The sequence below is a fragment of the Solanum dulcamara genome, chromosome 9 (genome assembly GCF_947179165.1).
Source record: "Solanum dulcamara chromosome 9, daSolDulc1.2, whole genome shotgun sequence".
In the NCBI taxonomy this organism is placed as follows: domain Eukaryota; kingdom Viridiplantae; phylum Streptophyta; class Magnoliopsida; order Solanales; family Solanaceae; genus Solanum; species Solanum dulcamara.
Window position 1 is genome coordinate 10,065,918 of NC_077245.1, and position 17,548 is coordinate 10,083,465.

At 35.9% G+C, this 17,548-nt stretch overlaps 2 protein-coding genes and 1 pseudogene across 5 annotated transcripts; 1 reads left to right on the plus strand and 2 right to left on the minus strand.

The window, feature by feature from the left end:
• Positions 1 to 413: 413 nt before the first annotated feature.
• On the minus strand, positions 414 to 6,931 carry LOC129904144 (cyclin-H1-1-like). Of its 4 annotated transcripts, none has more exons than XM_055979684.1 (14): positions 6,693 to 6,931; positions 5,979 to 6,100; positions 5,815 to 5,865; positions 4,642 to 4,720; positions 4,396 to 4,508; positions 4,244 to 4,317; positions 3,874 to 3,994; positions 3,718 to 3,786; positions 3,528 to 3,572; positions 2,508 to 2,585; positions 1,353 to 1,411; positions 1,186 to 1,270; positions 952 to 1,040; positions 414 to 845 (listed from the first exon to the last, which is right to left on the minus strand). In XM_055979684.1, exons 2-14 carry the CDS (start codon positions 6,036 to 6,038, stop codon positions 785 to 787), a joined length of 984 nt encoding a protein of 327 aa, XP_055835659.1. In that variant the 5' UTR covers positions 6,039 to 6,100; positions 6,693 to 6,931; the 3' UTR covers positions 414 to 784. The 4 variants fall into 4 exon arrangements, with proteins under 4 accessions (XP_055835659.1, XP_055835657.1, XP_055835658.1 ...); XM_055979682.1 differs by having other exon boundaries at positions 5,979 to 6,115; XM_055979683.1 differs by having other exon boundaries at positions 5,979 to 6,124.
• A 2,387-nt stretch (positions 6,932 to 9,318) lies between these two features.
• On the minus strand, positions 9,319 to 12,232 carry LOC129903515 (pentatricopeptide repeat-containing protein At3g22690-like; annotated as a pseudogene).
• An 857-nt stretch (positions 12,233 to 13,089) lies between these two features.
• On the plus strand, positions 13,090 to 16,353 carry LOC129903516 (probable beta-D-xylosidase 7). The gene is made up of 6 exons (XM_055979078.1): positions 13,090 to 13,482; positions 13,950 to 14,252; positions 14,366 to 14,535; positions 14,629 to 14,720; positions 14,912 to 15,676; positions 15,758 to 16,353. Exons 1-6 carry the CDS (start codon positions 13,090 to 13,092, stop codon positions 16,351 to 16,353), a joined length of 2,319 nt encoding a protein of 772 aa, XP_055835053.1.
• The last annotated feature ends 1,195 nt before the right edge of the window (positions 16,354 to 17,548 follow it).

Sequence of the window (17,548 nt, forward strand, 5' to 3'; positions counted from 1 at the left end):
TTTTTCTATTTATTTCTTTTCTTCTTTGCTCCTTTATTTCATCTATTTCTTTTTTCTTTTGCTATTTTATTTCTACTATTTATTTGTTTTATGCTTTACTTCAATCTTTCATATTTGTATAATGCATCGGTTGACCGCTCCTTTTCTCTAAGCTTTGAAATCAACTCTGATTTAATTGTCATTTTTCCATCAAGTAAATAAGAAATTTTTAAAGTTTAGTTATTTTTAATTATAGAAATATGACCCTTTTTTGGGTATTAAAAAAAAGTATCACATAATAAATACGTGTGTGCAGCCATGAGTTGTGTTCGACCCCACAAAAGTACATCTCAAATAACATTTTGTACAACTTTTTCAGTTGTCTTCGTCCCAGCCCTTGTTGGCTTATATTATACTAGTAAATGGACCAGTGCTTCGCGTCATTACCACATTCTCATTAAATATATGAAATAACCATGTTTTTTTACTACCTGAATACAAAAAATACAAAAGAAAACCATTAGTAACCAAACCTAACTTTCAACTACAGGTTCATTTAAATTCATGACTTTCGATAAGGAGTATTGACATATGTACTAAAATCTCAACAAATATTAGATCTAAACCCATAATTTTAATACTACAATGGGGAGAGAATCTTAGAGTTGAACCCATTAAATTTAAATCTTGAATCCGCCCAGCGGTCAACCTGATGCAAATGTAGTAGATGGTGTCTTCCATTAGGACACTGATGAGCAGCAATGAGGAACTATATCCACCGGCCAAATAATAAATGCTTGAATGCTCAAGATATGCCCGTAACCTCATGTGAGCTATCTTTGGATCTATGCTTCCTTTTTTTACTCCTGCATTTACAAACAAACCAAGTATCATTTTCTGGCTGGGCCAGTAAAATATGACAAAACCAAAAAATGGAAAAATGACAATCAAATCAGCGTTTATTGAACGCACTTGTCATGTGAACCCGGATCAAGACATGATTTGAGTTTCCGATCAACGTGCTTCACATCTTTGGAAGTCGGAGTCAAAAGTTTACCAATCTGTTCAAATGTCAGGCAGTAAGAAGACAATGTTAAACCCAAATGAAGATTTCGGGGAAGAAGTCAGTGACATTTCCAGAAAGGAGAGGAGAGATGAAAAATTCCAATTTCCAGGCATGCAGTAATAACAGGGTTAAGTACTTGCCAAAGAATCAATGGCATTTATAGAACCAGTAAGTTCTGAAATCACATGAGCTGGCTGATGACGTGATAGGACACTTCTCAGGTACCTGGTTAAAGAATCATTATCATGTCAATCAGACTGTTAGTGATTATTGTGGATTCTGTTCCAAATGAGAAAGGGGCTGAGACCTCTCAAAATCAAATGTGCCATGTGCTGCGTTAGCTCTATGCAAAGCTGTCAATGCCAACTGAAATAAGGAAAATGAAACTTAAATCAGAAAATTATCTAAGAAGATGTGCATGTGAGTATTATCTGTGGCACATTTTAAAAGAGCGCATAGAACGCAAAAGCCCGAGTTTTGCTTCACTGTGGTATCCAACTTGGTCATCAGATGAATTTCTCAGATGTCAACTATGTTACCATTCAGTGATCATCAGAAATAGTGATCACAGAGGACAATACCAATCCTGAACCAACTATGGCCATCTAGTTTACTATTGGTTAACTCATCCATAATTAGGGTAAGCAATTACAGACTCAAGATAGATCCCTGATGTAAATCCACATGGGAAAGTCCATTGTTCCTTCCCCACCATACTTACACTGGTGATCGCTCCTCTGCACATATCTTTTTCATAATGGTAACATCGCTCCTCTGCACATATCTTATATGGCATTATATTTGATGTGAATTCCTTTCTCAATACTTAACCAAATGACATTTATTGCACTTTATCAGATATTTTATTTAGATTAATTGAAGATCACTTCTCCTCTCCATAAAATTCCGATCAATTATCAGACAAAAAGTATAGCCTCGGTTAGTTGCCAGAGATAGTCGGGAGGAACTAGAGATAGTCATACTTAATTGTCAGGGCTAGTTACGAGGAGCTTATGGGAAATTTAGCTAGAATTGCTTCTTTAAAAATATCAAACGAGCTAGATTTGATCTAGTCTAACCATGCTAGGAAAATTATCTGTCAATAACAGAGGACTCATTCTGAAAGAGTCTCTCTACCCCACAAAGGTAGGGGTAAGGTTTGCATACTTCCTACCCTCCCCAAACCCATCTGTGGAATTATACTGGATATGTTGTTGTTGACAGAAGATCCATTCTTCGTGTCCACACTTCACATGAAATCAAAAAATATGGATAGGGAACAAACTATTTTTAAAAGTTTATGACTCGGTGGAACATGAAACTTTTCTTTCAACAAAGATGAAGCAAGCCTCAAAGATGTATTTAACTTTTAATATAATCCTCTGCAGGCAGGACGAGCCAGCAATTAGATTCATACAGTATAAAATCATTTCAAAAGAGTATTTAAATGATAAAATCTAACCTGCCCAGGTGGGAGTAGAAGTGGTCCATCAGAACGCATAATCTTATCTACTTCAATCCTAGCAGTATCAAGTGAAACCTGTACTTCAGAAGAAAATAAACTTAGCTGGTATACGATTCCAGAGGTCAGAGTAATATGAATTGAATTATTTCCCATATATGAGGTAAGTAAGAACTCAATAAGGAACTACCAAATTAATTCATTATCTACAGCAGATGAATTACAGTCAGTAATGTATCGATGCATGTCAGAACGTTACGAACTACTTATGAGGGAAGTCTATTCCTTCTTCTTGTTGCATGTTGCATACACAGAAATGTTTTGAACAAATAAATTGAAGTATGAAAGAAAGATTAGTTGGTGGGTAGCTCCATGAGCTAGATAGAGATCTAGATATGAAATTCTAAGAATAAATTGAATTATAATAGTCACCATATCCCCAACATGCTATCAACTTTAATGATGTTCAAAAGAAGATTGATGATAATCTGGCAAGAAAATGCATTAACCTTGATTATCTAAGGAAGAATTAGAAACAATAGAAATGGGAAGAGTGAAATCAGCATTTCCATTGGATGGAGATCTGAAGATTTTCAATATCACATATAGATTCACATGGTTTGGGTGGTTTAACTGCAAACTACTACTATAGTTATTGAACAACATTGGATGAAATTCAATTGTCAGAAGCCAGAATTTATAAGGAGCAGAAATAGTAGAAGAACATTTTATTTGATAATAGAAAATTGTATAAAACGGCAGCCTGGTGCACTAAAGCTCCCGCTATGTCCGGGATCCGAGGAAGGGCCAGACCACAAAGGTCTATTGTACGCAACCTTACCCTGCATTTCTGGAAGAGGCAATTTGTATGGAAAAGGAAATAACAATTTGTTTTTATATGTTAATCTACATCTACCCCACCACTAACCCCCTCCCAGGAGTCAATTGTGGCCCTTTTACTTCATTAATTCCCTTCGTTACTTGAACTACCTTATCTTGTCGAAAGGAAATAGCAATTACCTTCAGTGCCACAAGCTGGTCGTCATCTTTAGCTCCACAGAACTCCTAAAGTTTCAAGAGCAATAATCAATAATTGCAATAATGAAATCACGAAGTAGTACGAGTGGAAATAACTACCAATTAAAAGGAAGATAGCAACACAACAATTATTACTCAAAGGGGCTAGTGTAATAGATCAACAGAAAAAGACCTCTAAATCACTGATAAAACCTTCAAGAGCACGATATGGAGCGTAAACAATAAGATCAAATCCTAGACTCTGCAAAAGAAAGGTTAGAAAATGGTTGATTAAAGCAAGATTTTAAGGAAAATGTAGAATGAAATGACCTTCAAATAAAATCCATGCCTGGAAAACCAACATCTCATTATTGAGGATTACATGATGATCCTGTCCAATCCCCTTACCAAGCTCCTCAGCTGATACATGATTTTCCTCTGCCTTGCAAGCTGCATATATGCAGGTTAACCTACAAAAAGGAAGAGGGAGGGGAGCTAGTAAGCTTTGTCTCTGTCAACTATCAACTACTATATGCATCATATATGTGGATTCCAGACGACTTTGTATATGTTTTTAAAATGCACTTCAACGAATTTGGAAAAAGTAACTTTTGTTCAAATGACCAACCAAACATTGCATAAAGATAGGGGGGGACTAGTAAGATTTTCTTCTATTGGGGAGTGAGAGAAAGCACAGAGAAGATAGATAAGAAGCTCACATAATGTCTTTAGGGTGATGTTCCATCACAGACCATTGTAGATAAAACCTCTTAAAATAAATGAGAGCTGTTGCCTGCAAACAAGCATGAGAACTGTTTAACCTTCTAGTTGATTCATTATAGTGGCAGATCCAATAATCAAAACTTTATACCTGAATCTTACGTGGGAACTTAAAGGCATCACAAACGTCTTGAATTTTGAACTCGTAAAAAGCCCTTAGAAGTTGTTCTTCTTCAACCTTGAGTGGTTTAGGACGCTTTTCAGCTAACACGCCAACCAAAATAGCAACCAAAAGAATGATAAGAATTATGATTATCTTCCAAGATTAAAGGGAGGCAAACCAGAAACTTTATAGTTTTTTCTAGTTTTACTTTGGTCTGAACAAATGCAATCTTACCACTATCTTTTGCATCATTTTGACTTTCAGCATACGAGAACGACCCATCAATATCAACTTCCATTCGCGTTGTTCCATACTTCACAATAGAATTAGCTATCAGTATTATTCATAAGCCCACAAGCACTATAAATCAGACCTATGTTCTGGGCCATAAAAGTTTCAAGTAAAATGCTGCCTATAAAATTAGACAAATTGTTGAAGCAGTGAGAAAGGTAAAATAATTGTTTGGAAAAAACATAAGGCAGGCATATAGAATCTCATACACCATACACATAAAATGGAAAAGAAATTCTACTCAATCTAACTCTATGGGATAAAATCGGGCTTAAGACTTGGGCCAATCAAGAAATGACGCGTGAAAAGAAGAATAGGTTTAAAGTGAGACTTAGCAGGGACAACACCAAATGCTATCCTCAGAACATGACCAGTAAGGGTAATCCTATCAATGAAAAATCCGAAGTCAAGATGGTCGAGGCTGGAGTCATATTGGCAAAGCCCACCTAGCTCCAGAAATACGAGACCGGGCACTAGGTTGTGACCAGACAAGATAAGGTCAAGATAGGTTCAGGGGTTCAGCCGTTGGGGAAGAGTCCGAGATCTCAGCCAGCCGTTGTGGAAAGAGCCTGAGATCTCAGTCAGTTGTTACGTAACTGACGTAAACACGCATTAATGGACTAATGAGGGCGAGATCCATGGAAGTTACTCTCTAAGGTTAGCTATAAAAAGTCTTATGTCTACATGTTGTAAGCCATCTGATTTTTACTCATTTTACCAACATTATACTCTTACTTTGTGTTCTTAAGCTCTGAAGCTCTATGTCCATTGTTTTGAATAATATCAATAAGATCAAGCTTACCCGGTGACACCGCTAGCTATCAGCATCGGAACTCAGGTTCATTCTATTAACTTGACTTATCGTTTCATGTCTATACCATATTTGTTATTCAAGTTGCCATGTTCATATTGAATAAGCAAATTATAGTATACAAACCACGTGTTTTGGACATCTCAATATGTGTGTGCTTGAACCACGCCTCAAGGATAAACACGAACTACAACATCAAAAGGTCAAAGAACACATTCATATTGCCTCCATCAGAACAAAACCACAAGCACACAGAAAATGAAAAAAGATAATTAAACAAAATTAAGGAAATGGAACTAGCATACCTTCTCTAGTGCTTGTTTTGCTCTTTGATTAGCAACTTTATACTTATGTTTCTGTGAATACAGTAAACCATTCACAAAACCCGAAAAATTAAATAAAAATGGGAAAACGAAAAAAAAAATGATATTCTCCAAGATTGAATTTTGATGAACAAATTGTAACTCACAATATCTTGGGGAGTAAAAATCCACTTGGTTCTATGAGTAGATGTCCTGAAATCAGCCATGTCTTGTCTCTGCGGATTCTAATTTTCGTTTGGATGTACTCTTCCAATAAACTATGCCATGGCTACACATTTCATTTCTAGAAGACCTTCAAAGGTGTCAAAATAATTCTAAAATGGACAGAACCAATTAAATTTAACCTAATCGAATGGATTATTAAAATTTTAAAATAAGATCATAGATTTCAATGTATAATTATGATTGTAGCAAAACTAGTTGTTAACAGGAAATTTGAGAAAACATAATAGTAAATATTCTGAAAAGCATAATATAGTGCAAGCTAAAGCAGAAAGACGTTCGTCAAACAGACAAGCTATTCTTCTCCATATAAGCAAAAGAAAATATTTAGAGGTTCAAAGTAAGAACACCATGAATAGGAAAAAATAAAAATACCCAAATTAGTATTATTGACAAGTATTACAACACAACAAACTATCTCACGCATTTCCCTTGCCAATAACACAGGAAAAGAGCTATTTTTCAGCTTCTTATGGAGTAAGTACTATCTAATTTTAAGACCAAATTAAAGCTTCCACTTCACGAAGAAATAGAAAATAAAACACCGGGACAAGAAAAAACAGACCCATAAGCAAATAATTGGATATAGGCATTCAGGAAATAAATAGAGGAGAAACTCTGGTGATCGGAGAACTTACTGCAGATTTTTTGCCGGTGAAATGATCGCCGGGGAGACCAGCTTGAATATTCCGGAAAGGCCTCGAGGCTTTGTGATGGAAGAAAATAAATAAGCACCGTCACTGTGAAGTGCTCTCATTTATTCATGCCCCCGTAAGCTATGAAGTATAAAACATCTCGCACAATCACGTTACTCCCTCTGCGGAAATTAATTGCTAAACTTTCCGAATTTTGGGAATCAATTTTTATGAGATTTAGATCATTTGGATTTTTCAAAAGTAAAATGTAAATATTTGAAATCTAGATTTAAAGAATAGTAGTTGTCATAATAATTGAATAATTTATGAAAATTTCAAAGATATATGGCAAAAAATTAATTTGAATTTTGTGATTTAATAATATCACATAAATTGGACGGAAAGCGTATTCAAGACGTAATTAGAGGCTACTCTATTTGAGTTGACTATAACAACAATAACAATCCAGTGAAATTCCACAACGTGGGTCTGGAGAGGATAAAGTGTACACAGACCTTACTCCTACCAAGGTAGGACGGCTGTTTCCCAGAGACCCTCGGTTCAAAAAAAGCATAAAAAGAGGTCAGATAAGGCTAAGAAGTTCAAAGCGTTATAGGAAAGCAAATAACGAATAACGCAAATAACAAAAGCGGCACAGATAAAATAAAGTAATCAAAGTACAAAAAGTAATAGAAAGATAATAACAAAAGTCAGAGCACAAGAAATTATAGTGCGCTAATGCGCCTACTAATACGGAAGAATAACGAGACTATATACTAGCTTTCTACCCTAATATGAGTCCTCCACACTCTCCTATCTAAGGTCATGTCCTCGGTAAGCTGTAACTGCGCCATGTCCTGTCTAGTCACCTCTCCCCAATATTTCTTCGGCCTACCCCTACCTTCTCTGAAACCATCCATGGCCAACCTCTCACACCTCCGCACTGGGGTATTTGTGTCTCTCCTCTTCACATGCCCAAACCATCTCAGTCACATTTCCCGCATCTTGTCTTCCATCGAGGTCACTCCTACCTTGTCCTGAATAGCCTCATTTCTAATCCTGTCGCTCCTGGTATGCCCACACATCCATCTCAACATTCTCATCTCGGCTACTTTCATCTTTTGAACGTGAGAGACCTTAACTAACCAACACTCTACCCCATATAACATAGCCGATCTAACCACCACTTTGTAGAACTTGCCCTTAAGTTGTGGTGGCACCTTCTTGTCACATAGCACACCGAAAGCGAGCCTCAATTTCATCCACCCTGCCCCAATACGATGTGTGACATCATCGTCAATCTCCCCACTGCCTTGCATGATAGACCTAAGGTACTTGAAACTACTTTTCTTTTGGATGGCCTGGTCACCAAGCCTAACTTCCGCGCCAACCTCCTGAGATGTCTTACTGAACTTGCACTCTAAGTACTCTGTCTTGGTTTTACTCAGCTTCAACCCTTTAGACTCCAATGTAGGTCTCCAATCCTCCAGCTTAGCGTTAACTCCGCTACGAGTCTCATCAATCAGGACTATGTCGTCCGCAAAAAGCATACACCATGGCACCTCACCTTGAATTTGTCGCGTCAATCCATCCATCACCAAGGCAAATAAAAACGGACTAAGGGTTGATCCTTGATGCAACTCCATCACAACTGGAAAGTGCTCTGAGTCCCCTTCTACTGTCCTTACCCTGGTTTTGGCACCCTCATACATGTTCTTGATCACCCTAATGTACGCCACAGGTACACCTTTAGCCTCCAAACATCTCCATAGTATCTCTCGTGGAACTTTATCGTAAGCCTTTTCTAGATCGATGAATACCCTATGCAAGTCCCTCTTTCTCTCCCTATACTGCTCCACCAGTCTTCTCATAAGATGGATGACTTCTGTAGTTGAGTTTACTCACAAAATAAAATAAAATTGTTACCAACATACTAGTGTAATATTGTACTAACCTCCAAACACACTCTTGATGATTAGAGTACAATTTAACACCGTTAGAAATCAACACTGATTCATCTGGCATAATTCGCATGATTGAGCAGGACCATCTACTTTATAATAACCTAATTGTCGAATACAAGTTTTACATGTAGATACTGGGAGCTTCGAGGATCATGCACATATTCAGAGAACAGAATAGACTTGCAGACCCATTGGCTAAGGAAGGGGCAAAGGGAGCACTTTTTGATGTACCATCAATTTTGTTAGTTCCTCCCATATATGCTTATTAGGAGTAAGAAACAGACAATCTAAAAACTATTTATGGTAGAAAATTTATTTTTGATAATATTATTATCCATGGCCGGGATGTGGCCCATGAAACTACTAACGCGTAGCCCTTGTCAAGGGGATACTCGAGACCAAACTAACTCTCTTTGTATTAGTATTAGTATCGTTAATAGTAATATATATAACTATTCTTTTTACCCAACAAAAAAACACTCTTTATAAGGAGTTACCTTTTTAGAGTTTTTTTATATCTTACATATATTTTAAAGGAGTGCAATTGATGTATATCTTGAGTTATCATGTTTTATGATAAATAATATGAGTTGATTTATATTTGACCTGCCTTTGACTATGAGTTCCTTCTATACTACAGTCCAAAATCTAACTAATTAAGATCATCATATGGCACAATCTGAAATATGTGGAGAATCAAAAGCTTTTGATATAAGCTATGCTGCTGCATGACAATCACTACATATTCTTAAGTTGATTATTCTTATAGGAGTAGGAGGAGCAATAGAAATGAGCCAATAGGCAATTGCAAGCTTTTCACTATGTCTAAACAGGGTACTTCCTTTTTCTTCCTTACCAATATCAAGTAAAATATCATCTGTGCCTGGAGCAAAGCCCATTATTTTCAACCGCTTTTCCATTTCAGCCAACATTTCTTCGATTTCATTTATTTGGGCATGAGACTTGTCTCCTGCCAAGAATTCATAAACAGCACCATTTGCTTCAATCATACTGCAGTCAGGAACTTTAACAAAACCTTGCGGCATCATTGCTCTTCTAATACTGGGCCAACTTGACAAGATTGGAGGCCTAAAACCAAATTTTAGGGAGGCCCTAATATTCATTTATTTAGTTAATTTATTTTTTTAAAAGGAAAGATGTTCACATTTATTTATTTTTAGGAATGCAACTATTTAATTTATTTAGGGGTTCTTGATTATCGGGAATATGTCATATTTTTCATCAACTTCTTTTAGATTATTTTTTTGATGTTATTATACTCAACTCTGTTAGTGACTTGTTCATTTGAAGAACATTCTCCCATATTTTTCGATTCAAGATTTTTATTATTTGTTAAAACTCTATCAAGTGTTCCTTTTTGGGATTAATTTAATTCTTTAAATTTTCTCTTTTTCTCTCTTTTTGTAAAATCGGAATCATATTTTCTAGTTGACATATTTAAATTGACTAAATTTTAATAATAACTAAAACAAGAATATATATACTTAGGAACTAAGAATATCAATAATAACAAATTTTCAAGAAAAACTATAAAATAAAGTTAGAATAATAAAACTTGGCTCAAGAATTTAATAAAATTGATATAAGGATATCGAAATAGTATTATATTCCTTCAATATATGATTGCTTGTTGGCTTGTTGCACTTCTTAAAATTTTAAAAAAAATACTAGATTTTGTTCTTTTGCAATTTGTAAGCAACAGTAATTCAATAAGTTTTGTAGGAAAGAGTTCAATATTGAAAAGAATAATAACAAAAAAGAGAATAAAAAAATAAATATAAGGTAAATAATAATATAGGCTCACATTATTAAGAAATATACAAGGAAGTACAATTTCCTCCATAAGGAAGCTATTTCCAAAAATTATTCTATTCCCCTACGAAAGTGGAAACTAACAACACTTCCAATATTATTATTTTTTTACTTCTTACCCTTTTTTTAAAAAAAAATAATTAGAAGTACATATAATTGTTTTTTAAATAGGGGCCCCCAAAAATATGGGGCCCTAAGCAATGGCCCTGCTCTAATATCCAGAACACTATCCAGTTGCCTTTTGAAGCATATATGTTGGGACAGTAACAAGTGAAATCCATTATGATCTCGCTGAAGTTCAAGGAGCTTCCTTCCAACCCTCTCCCCCATTTCACTATTACCATGTTTTTTGCAAGTTCCAAGAAGAGCACCCCAAGTGGTAACATCAGGAGCTATAGGCATACTGTCAATAAGCGTTTCAGCTTTTTTGAGCAACCCTGAACGCGCAAGTAGATCAACCATGCATCCATAGTGCTTGATATCAGGTTCAACATTGTAATATCTGGTCATAGCATCAAAGCAGGAGTGGCCCTCAGTTACGAGGCCCATATGTCGACAGGCACCAAGAACTGCCACAAACGTAACCTCATTAGGGGTTACACCACATTCCTTCATCTTGTGAAACATGTTCAATGATCTTTCCACCTGCCTATTCATGGCCGACCCAAGAATTAAAGCATTCCAAGAAGAAACCCCTTTTTATTCCATTCCATTGAAGACTTCCAATGCATTCTCCACACAACCACATTTCATGTACATGTCAACAAGAGTTGTTCCAAGAATGATATTCACTTTGAGCCCATTCTTTCATATGTAAGTATGAATCCGTTTTCCTTGATCAAGCCGAAAGAACACTAACCAAAGTAGTTTCATCAGGCTTATTATCCTGATGCAGCATCTCCTGAAACAGTGCTAAAGTCTCTGAGAAATGATCATGTTGTGCATAACCAGAAATCATTGTAGTCCATGACACAACATCGTTCTCAGGCATGGGATCAAATAATTCTCTAGCCTTCTCCAGAGATCCACATTTCAAGTAGCCAGAGATCGTTGAGTTCCAAGATTTCTGGTCCAGATGACTACTCGTATCAAACAATCTTTGTGCAGCCATTACATCTCCACAAGTAGAGTACATATGGATTAAAGAGTTTTGAAGGTTAACATAAGATTCAAAACCAACTCTTATAACCAATCCATGTACCGATTCACCAGTATGAACAACCAACAAGTGTGCACATGCAGATAACACACTTACCGCAACAACCTCATCTATGGAAATACCATTAGCACACATTTGCATAAATAAACCTCACGTTGCTCATCGCAAGAAATTAAAGCAGTCCAAGAAACCACATCTTTCTCCCTCATTTCATTGAATAATTGACAAGCCTCACTCATCCTACCAGACCTACCCAACAATACAGTCATAGAATTGGATGCAATAACATTCTTCATAGGCATCTTATCAAAAATTACTTTTGCCTCATCAACATTTCCAACCTGAACATAACCTGCCGGTATCAAATTCCATGAGACCGAGTCCAGAACAGGACTTCCATCAAACACCTTTCTTGCATCAACCATGTTTCCACAAACAGCATATATGTTAATCAAAGTGTTCTTGACATAAACATCCAATCCGAATCCCATTTAAATAACATGATTATGAAACTCTATTCCTTCTAGTTCGGACAATCTTATTGTACTGGCTTGAACCAGAAGCCGAAACGTTTAATTATCAATACATACATTAATTTTTCGACATTATACAAAAAGCCACCATATCCCCTTCATGGAAAGAGTTCTTATGAATTGATATAGACAAAGTACTACTTCTATTTATATTTTCCTTTCCTTCTTAAAAAGAATCTTGTAAGTTGTTTAAAAAATAGATAGGAGGGTTTTTTTCGCAGGTCATTATTATAAGGTGTAAAAGATCCAGTTTCGTGGAGTCGTGGAACACAAAAGTTGTAATGTCACAGAGATGATGTGCAAATAGCACCATCACCTTATTTTCACTACATATGCCCAAGATCAAGGACTTATATCACAAGTATCGGATAATTCTGCCCACTAAAGTTTTTACTACGAGAACTTTATTTTGTTATGCCTAAAGTTAAAGGTGTGTTTTATATCTTCGGAGAGATCTGAACCATGATCTTCCATAAGTTTTGAGACTACACACTTTGGCACAGGTGCACTTGTCATATCCGACTCACCTAGCAGCCTAGTTGATCGAGAAAAAGTGGAGCAGACAACTTAGGCCTCATTTGGTCTTGTCCATTGCCATACCATTTCTCCAGCAAATGAGTGAGATTAATATCATTGCATTCTATGCACCTGTCCTTTTTCAATTAGTCGGTTTAGGAAATATCCCAGCTCCCTAGGGAAAATACATGCATATTAAATCTAAAGACTCTTAATGTCATGAATTAATTTATAAACAAAGACATCATTAACACACCTAATTAAATATTAACCGTTACCTTTGAAAGGTTCTGCACTTGGCGCCACCAATCCATCCCATCAGTAACAGTCGAAACATAACCATTTCTTCTTCAAAAAAACAGGACACATTTTCTGTTAGAAAATTAATCCAAAACATGGGACTCCATAAAATTATTGTGATCACCATTATCATCTCCTTCCTCAGCAATACTGAATCAACTTGTCCTCCGGTTTCATGTGACATGTCCAATCCAGATACCATAAATTTACAATTCTGTAATTCCTCATTACCCGTCGATCAAAGAGTATCGGATCTCATTTTACGTCTGAATTTGGACGAGAAAATCTCACAATTGGGAAACACTGCACCAGCCATTCCTCGGCTAAATATCCCTGCTTATGAGTGGTGGTCGGAGGCATTACACGGCCTATCGACAGAAGGATTAGGTGTGAAATTTAATGGAAGTATTAAAGCTGCAACTCAGTTCCCTCAGATCATTCTTACTGCTTCTACTTTTGATGAACTTCTGTGGTATCACATTGCTCAGGTATAAATTAATTTGTTCTTTTTAGGCTCTGCTACAGTATGCTTAATTCGACTCTGTGGTTGATTTTAAACATACCAAATCTGCCAAATCACTCATGTTATAATCTTCTACATCTAAGTCTTCTTGTTCCGTCATCTAGCTTATGTTATTCATTTAGCATTCAGACCGAAGACTCTATGAAATTCCTTTGATACTTTCACACATTATGGGCAACATATGAGACATCTCTACTTTTTCCTCGGTTATACAAAGTAGTACTAGCTACTGCCTATCTGATTTGTGATACATTATTATTAGAATGATAACTCGATCATGAATTACCTTTTGGTATTTGATTGCCTAACATTCTAATTGGATTATCGGGAGCAGATATAACGCTTTGTATAAAGATCCAACAGATAATTGTGTGGTAAATACATTAATTTGAATGAATGCATTAAATAGCTAAGATGTTGTACTTTGCGTAGACAATTGCGAGAGAGGCAAGAGCAGTGTACAATGCAGGTGAACTAAAGGGAATGACATTTTGGGCACCAAATGTGAACATATTAAGGGATCCAAGATGGGGGAGAGCACAAGAAACAGCTGGGGAAGACCCGATGATGGTAGGAAAATACGCAGTGGCTTATGTAAGAGGACTTCAGGGAGATAGTTTTGATGGTGGAAAGCTCAAAGATGGGCATCTTCAAGCTTCAGCTTGCTGCAAGCACTTTGCTGCTCAAGATTTAGATTACTGGAACGGCCATCATCGTTTCACCTTCGATGCTCAAGTCAGTAACTAACCTGTTATCACATGTTAAATTAGTTTATTATTCAATTTCACATTTTGTTTACCAAAAAGATTGCTATTGTTATCTAATATGTACTACAATCTGTCATTCAGGTTACACCACAGGATATGGCAGATTCATTTCAACCACCATTCAAGACTTGTGTGGAAGAAGGAAAAGCCACCAGTCTAATGTGTGCTTATAGTCGTCTCAATGGGGTCTCAAACTGCGCTAACTATGATCTCCTAACCACAACTGCTCGCAGACAATGGGGTTTCAATGGGTAACAACAAATGTCTGATACCAAGTTTACTTCTTAAAAAATGGCATATGATTTCAGCAATCTTAGAACTAACTATTGTCTATTGCTGAAAAGTTACATTGTATCAGATTGTGATGCAATTCGCGTTATGCATGATTCCCATGGATATACAGCTGAAGATGCAGTTGCAGCTTCTCTTAAAGCTGGTAAGTGATATTTAATTTCTCTGCTTTCACTTTTCTGTAAACTCAATGATGTCTTTCCTGTTACTCAATGTATATTCCAAATGAACCTATTTACTAGTGATAAGAGCTTGTACTTGTAAGTTGTAAGATTCATTACATAAAGTTCAATTTATCTCAACTACCTGACCTTTTCCTTGTCAACTGCAATTTAGGTATGGATGTAAACTGCGGTACATTCGTGACAAATTACACAAGATTAGCTTTGGAGAAGCAGAAATTACAAGAATCTGATATAGACAGAGCTCTTCACAATATTTTCTCCATTAGAATGAGGTTAGGACTATTCAATGGTGATCCAAAAAAACTAGAATACGGTGACATTTCTCCTGTAGAGATTTGTAGTCAAGAGCACCAGGATCTAGCCGTTGAAGCAGCAAAAAATGGCATTGTCCTTCTAAAGAATTCTGCTAAACTCCTTCCACTTTCTAAGATCAAAACAACATCCCTTGCTATAATAGGTCCAAAAGCAAACGATTCCGAATTACTTTTAGGTAACTATGCAGGCATTCCCTGCAAGAATGTTTCGTTACTCCAAGGATTTCAGCGCGTTGTGAAGAACATAGGCTACCATCCAGGCTGCAATTTTGTAAACTGTACTTCTGCTGCAATAGATGAAGCAGTAGATGTTGCTAAAAAAGCACAGTATGTTGTTTTAATAATGGGATTAGACCAGCGTGTGGAGAGGGAGAACTGGGATCGTGTAGATTTAGGACTACCTGGACAACAAGAGAGACTTATTAAAGCAGTAGCTGAGGCTGCCGTAGAACCTGTTATACTGGTGTTAGTAAGTGGAGGTCCTATTGATATTTCTTTTGCCAAGAATAACCCGAAAATCGGAGGCATCTTGTGGATTGGTTACCCTGGAGAGGGTGGAGCAGCTGCACTAACACAGATTATTTTTGGTGAACATAATCCAGGTTAACTTCAACATCAATAATCTTTAGTACTTAATCTATTTGTCGAAAAACTTGCTTAATATGTCACATTTAACCTTACAGGGGGCAGGTTACCAGTAACTTGGTATCCTAAGGACTTCATAAAAGTACCAATGACAGACATGAACATGAGGCCTAATTCATTGACTGGATATCCAGGGCGAACTTACAAATTCTATAAAGGGCCAAAAGTTTATGAATTTGGCTATGGTCTTAGCTACACAAATTATTCGTACAACATCGCCTCTGTCAGCCACGACAACCTCTATTTCATTAACCAAACATCATCAGACAAGACAAGAAAAAACAGTTCACATATTCATAATATTGAAGTTTCGAAATTTGGGTCAGAGTTTTGCAACAAGGCTAAGATATCAGTTAAGGTTGTGGTGAAAAACAAGGGGAAAATAGGTGGTAAGCATCCTGTGTTGTTATTTCTTAGGCATTCTAAGGTGAAGGATGATGAGGTTCCAAGAAAGCAGTTGATTGGATTCAAGAGTGTACACTTAGGTGCAAGAGAAAAAAACAAGATTAAATTTATTGTGAGCCCTTGTGAACACTTTACAAGGGCTAATAAGTATGGTATGTCAGTAATTGATGAAGGGAAATATTATCTTCTTGTGGGAGATAAGAAATATTCTGTTACTGTTTCCATATGAACCTTTAATCACATATAAAAATACAGTCTTAATAATTAGACCACACTTGTAGTGTGCATTTCAGTTCTGTAAAGAGGATTCATCACCTTATTGAATTCAGTCGATTTTAGTCTCTTAAGCAGAATAAATATGTTAATTTCTTGATTTTTATTATTGTTGATTAGCTGGGTAAATTTCAAATATGGTCACTGTTTTCGAAAAGGCACAATAGCACATTTTCACACTACTCTCTTCTTCTCATGCCTCCGCCTTTTAACACACTGTTTGGTATATTAGTTTTAGAGAATTTACTGTAAATATGACTACTTTTACTATGAGAACAGATTTACTTAACTCTTTTCCTTTTTTCTTTTACATACTTTGTATCGGTACAGTAGCTACTTTAGGGATTACTCATTCGTATGTGTGTAAACGTCATAATCCAATTTATAATTATGGTAATCTAGTAAATTTCACTTTGCTCAAAGTCGAATTACATAGAGCTAGGGTGTAAAAAATTAGAATAGGAACAAATGAGTTATGTCCGCTTATGTTCTACATGTGGAATAAAGATGATGAGTGAAATCTGGTATACCTAATTTTCACAGTTTGCTCACATGCAATAGAGTCTTAACAATTTAAGAACATAATTCAAGTTTGTTGTTGGTGTGTCAAAGTCAAGGAGGTGTAAGGGAGAAATTCCCCACAAAAGTTTGGCATTCATACTTGTAATTACCAGCCGACTCAACAAGATTGGAGGCCTAAAGCCAAACTTTAGGGAGTTTTTTTTTTAAAAAAAAAAGATCCTCACATTTATTTATTTTTAGTAATGCAACTATTTAATTTATTTAGGGGTTCTTGATTATCGGGAATATGTCATATTTTTCATCAACTTCTTTTAGATTTTCTTTATGGATGTTATTATACTCAACTCTATTAGTGACTTGTTCATTTGAAGAATATTCTCCCATATTTTTCGGTTCAAGATTTTTATTATTTGTTAAAAATCTATCAAGTGTTCCTTTTTGGGATTAATTTAATTCTTCAAATTTTCTCTTTTTCTCTCTTTTTGTAAAATCGGAATCATATTTTCTAATCGACATATTTAAATTGACTAAATTTTAATAATAACTAAAACAAGAATATATATGCTTAGGAACTAAGAATATCAATAATAACAAATTTTTAAGAAAAACTATAAAATAAAGTTAGAATA

Excerpts from the sequence above, each read along its gene's own strand:
- LOC129904144 (XM_055979684.1), bottom strand. The coding sequence starts at position 6,038 with ATGGCTGATTTCAGGACATCTACTCATAGAACCAAGTGGATTTTTACT. Across the intron at positions 4,509-4,641 it reads AAATGATGCAAAAGATAGTG|CTGAAAAGCGTCCTAAACCA; the intron begins GTAAGATTGCAT and ends TTGGCGTGTTAG. Across the intron at positions 1,271-1,352 it reads GGCACATTTGATTTTGAGAG|GTACCTGAGAAGTGTCCTAT; the intron begins GTCTCAGCCCCT and ends TTCTTTAACCAG.
- LOC129903516 (XM_055979078.1), top strand. The coding sequence starts at position 13,090 with ATGGGACTCCATAAAATTATTGTGATCACCATTATCATCTCCTTCCTC. Across the intron at positions 14,536-14,628 it reads AGACAATGGGGTTTCAATGG|TTACATTGTATCAGATTGTG; the intron begins GTAACAACAAAT and ends ATTGCTGAAAAG. Across the intron at positions 15,677-15,757 it reads TTTTGGTGAACATAATCCAG|GGGGCAGGTTACCAGTAACT; the intron begins GTTAACTTCAAC and ends TTAACCTTACAG.